This window comes from Otolemur garnettii, unplaced genomic scaffold, assembly GCF_000181295.1.
Source record: "Otolemur garnettii isolate 467f Iridium unplaced genomic scaffold, OtoGar3 scaffold00080, whole genome shotgun sequence".
NCBI classification, from domain to species: domain Eukaryota; kingdom Metazoa; phylum Chordata; class Mammalia; order Primates; family Galagidae; genus Otolemur; species Otolemur garnettii.
This window is the reverse complement of record NW_003852475.1, coordinates 4,067,149-4,070,941: the sequence shown is the minus strand read 5'-3', so window position 1 is coordinate 4,070,941 and position 3,793 is coordinate 4,067,149. Positions and strand designations below refer to the sequence as shown.

The 3,793-nt window shown below is 39.8% G+C and overlaps 1 protein-coding gene across 2 annotated transcripts in view; it reads left to right on the top strand.

Annotated features, from left to right (window-relative positions):
- Nucleotides 1-3,105, top strand: part of DARS (aspartyl-tRNA synthetase) — a 97,513-nt gene extending 94,408 nt beyond the window's left edge. The window contains exon 16 of one of the 2 annotated variants that reach the window (XM_003794382.3): nucleotides 2,736-3,105. In XM_003794382.3, coding sequence (XP_003794430.1) covers nucleotides 2,736-2,827 — 92 coding nt within the window. In that variant the 3' untranslated portion in view covers nucleotides 2,828-3,105. The remainder of the gene's footprint in view (nucleotides 1-2,735) is intronic. The other variant, XM_023515855.1, reaches the window with a different exon arrangement.
- Nucleotides 3,106-3,793: the final 688 nt, after the last annotated feature.

The window sequence follows — 3,793 nt, the reverse complement described above, 5'->3', positions numbered from 1 at the left end:
AAAAAAAAAAAAAGGAGTTGGGAGAGTAAAGCTGCTAATTTAAAATTTTATGCTTTGGCGATGGATGACAGCACTGATGCTACAAATACAGTTCAGCTTGCCATTTTTATTAGTGCTATTGGTGTCAAATGTAATGTCACTGAAGAAATGGCTTCTTTAGTGCCATTAAATCAAAAGATTTATGTGAAGCAATAAAAAATGTTAAAGTGATGTACTTCATCCATTGTCAACATATTTGGTATACCTACTGGTGGTATCCCAGCAAAAGAGAGACTTGTAAAGTTAATAGACAAGGCCAGGCGAGGTTGCTCACACCTGTAATCCCAGCACTCAGAGAGGCCAAGGTAGATGGATTACCTGAGCTCACAGATTCGAAACCAGCCTGAGCCAGAGCTTTGTCTCCAAAAACAGTGGGCATTGTGATAGGCGCCTATATTCCTAGCTACCTGGGAGGCTGAGGCAAGAGTATCACTTAAGCCCAGGAGTTTGAGGTTACTGTGAGTTATGACATCAGGGCACTCGGGCAACTTTGTCTCAAAAAAAAAAATTAATAGAACACAATGGAGTTGCCACCCCAAGAAAATATATGTGCAAAAGCTTTAAAAATGGATAATGTTATGCAAATCATCATCAAGACTGAATTTCATAAGGGCCAAAGGATTGAATCATCACCATTTCTTTAAAAGTATTGATGTTGGCTCGGCACCTATGGCTCAAGTGGCTAAGGCCGCCAGCCACATACACATGACCTGGGTTTGAATCCAGCCCGGGGCCCGCCAAATAACAATGACGGCTGCAACCAAAAAATAACCAGGTGTTATGGAGGGCGCCTGTAGACCCAGCTACTTGAGAGGCCAAGGCAGGAGAATCTCTTGAGCCCAGGAGTACCCCGGGAGACAGCTAGAGGCTCTGTCTCAAAAAAGTATTGATGTTGGCTCGGCACCTGTAGCTGAAGTGGCTAAGATGCCAGCCACATAACACCAGAGCTGGTGGGTTTGAATCCTTCCTGGGCCTGCCAATGCTAACTATAACCACAAAATAGCCAGGCGTTGTGGCAGGCGCCTATATCCCAGCTACTTGGGAGGCTGAGGCAAGAGGATCACTTGACCCCAAGAGTTTGAGATTGCTGTGACTCCACAGCATTCTACCAGAGTAACAGTGAGACTCTATCTGAAAAAAAAAAAAAATCAGGGAAAAACTATTTTTTGACTCCATTTTCAATCAACATAAATATAAATCTGTAGTTTTCTCTTTTTTTTTTTTTTGAGACAGAGCCTCAAGCTGTCACCCTGGGTAGAGTGCCATGGCATTACAGCTCACAGCAACCTCCAACTCCTGGGCTCAAGCGAGTCTCCTGCCTCCGCCTCCCAAGTAGCTGGGACCACAGGCACCCGCCACAACACGTGGCTATTTTTTGGTTGCAGCCGTCATTGTTGTTTTGGCGGGTCCGGGCTGGGGATTTGAACCCGCCACCTTAGGTGTAGGTGGCTGACGCCTTAGCCGGTTGAGCTATAGGTGCCGAGCCAAATCTGTAGTTTTCAAGAGGCATGCACAGAGCTGCTGTCTGACTTTTCAGCTTAAAGAAAAATTTGATCATGTCTCTTCACTGGACTTTTAGATCCTGTCTTTCTAGAGACTAATACCCCTTGCTTCATAATCACACCTTATTTATGTCATCAATTTTTGGCAGCACCTACATTTGTGAGCAACTATTTCCAAGAGTGAAGCAGATTAAGAGTAAAATTAGCAGGCACAGTTGCTCATACCAGTAATCCTAGCACCCCATCTCTAAAAATATCTGGGTGTTGTGGTGGATGCCTGTAGTCCCAGCTACTTGGGAGGCTAAGGCAAGAGGATCACTCAAGCCTAAAGAGTTTGGGGTTGCTGTGACCTGTGACACCATGGCACTCTACCCAGGGTGTCAAAAAAAAAAAAGTAAAATTAGGACCAAAATAACCTGATGGGCACCTTGAGAACTGAAAATTCCAACTACTTCCATCTACCCAGATATTGATGTATTAGTTTCTCAAATACAACGTCAGATATCCTACCAGTTTTATATTGCCCACTTTATTTTTTGTGTGTGTAGAAACAGAGTCTCACTTTTATTTTTATAATAAAAAATATTTTTAAAAGATGTTTTATTATGGGGCAGCGCCTGTGGCTCAAAGGAGTAGGGCACTGGCCCCATATGCCAGAGGTGGTGAGTTCAAACCCAGCCCCGGCCAAAAACTGCAAAAATAAAAAAATATATATATATGTACTTAGATTTGCACATTATCTATATTGGTGATCACAAACTTGGGACCTGCGTGATGATTTTAAAAGACTCTTGGAACAGGCTGCTATGTAATTAGAATTATTATGTGAGGACTTTTTTGCCTATCTGTGGTGGCAGATATAAAAATTAGCCATAGTCCTTCTTTTGCTCATCAACTTTTGTTAGTGTTTGTGTATTTAATATGTGGCCCAAGACTCTTCTTCAGAGTGGCCCAGAGAAGCCAAAAAGTTGGACACCCCTGGTTTAAATCATGGATTTTGTTGATGTCCCTAGATTTTTGTTTAGTCTTTTCCACATACAGCAGCAGCTCTATTTCTGCATCAGTACCCAAAACATTCCATTTTAGATAAAATAATAGAAGTTATTGAACAATGATACTATATTATTAGTCTAGGTAAGAAAATCCCTGAGAGGTTTTTTAAAAAGAAATTAACGATTATTTTGTTTTTCCCAGGGCTGGAACGAGTGACCATGCTATTTCTGGGATTACATAACGTTCGTCAGACCTCCATGTTTCCTCGTGATCCCAAACGACTCACTCCTTAAAGAAAGTCACATTTTTTATTCTTTCCAGTAACTTGCTTTTGATCTGGCTATACCTTAGGTACTTAAATTTGCACTGGAATAAATGTCTTATCTAAAGTGCTACTCTTATTTTTGGAGTAATTCAGTATAGATTAGTTTAACAGAAGTTTTTTTTTATGACTTTGGACATGCTTCAGTAGGGAATGCTTGAACATTATAGTGAGAAATTCATATGGTTATGTCAAAAGTTCACATTTCATTAATACAACAAATATTAACAAAAGTTTTAAAGTTGTATAAATTTTTTTCTTTTCTATATTATAGTGGCAATAGTATTAATGTCTTAAATTTTTAATATTTGAACTTTTAAAAAACCTGACACTGAGATAATAATTAGGAAAGTATTTTAAATTTTAATGACTGTCTAATTTGCCACATCATGGAAAATTAACCAGAAAGCATCAATTCTTAGTTATACCTAGAAATTGTGGAAAGCAAGTGAAAATACTGGTTAGAAAACATTCAGTACAATATTGTATTAAATTGTTAAATTCTAAATATGAATTTCAATAAAATTTTTAAGTTAATTATAGTTTGTCATTATAGCTTTGTGGTAATGTGATTTAATAACTGATGCTTGCCATTTATAAGAAAAATGAGGCAACTAGTTGATGTAAATGCATGAAAAATGGTACATTCTTAACATGTATTCATTTCAAGATACGAGTTTAGATAGATAAAAGGATGGAGCTCTTGGTTCTGCGCCTATAGTTCAGTGACTAAGGCGCCAGCCACATAGACCAGAGCTGGCAGGTTCGAATCCAGCCCGGGCCTGCCAAACAATGATACCTACAACCATAAAATAGCCAAGCATTGGCTCAGCGCCTGTGGCTCCAGTGGCTAAGGTGCCAGCCACATACACCTAAGGTGGCAGGTTCAAATCCAGCCCGGGCCGCCAAACAACAATGACGGCTGCAACCAAAAAAT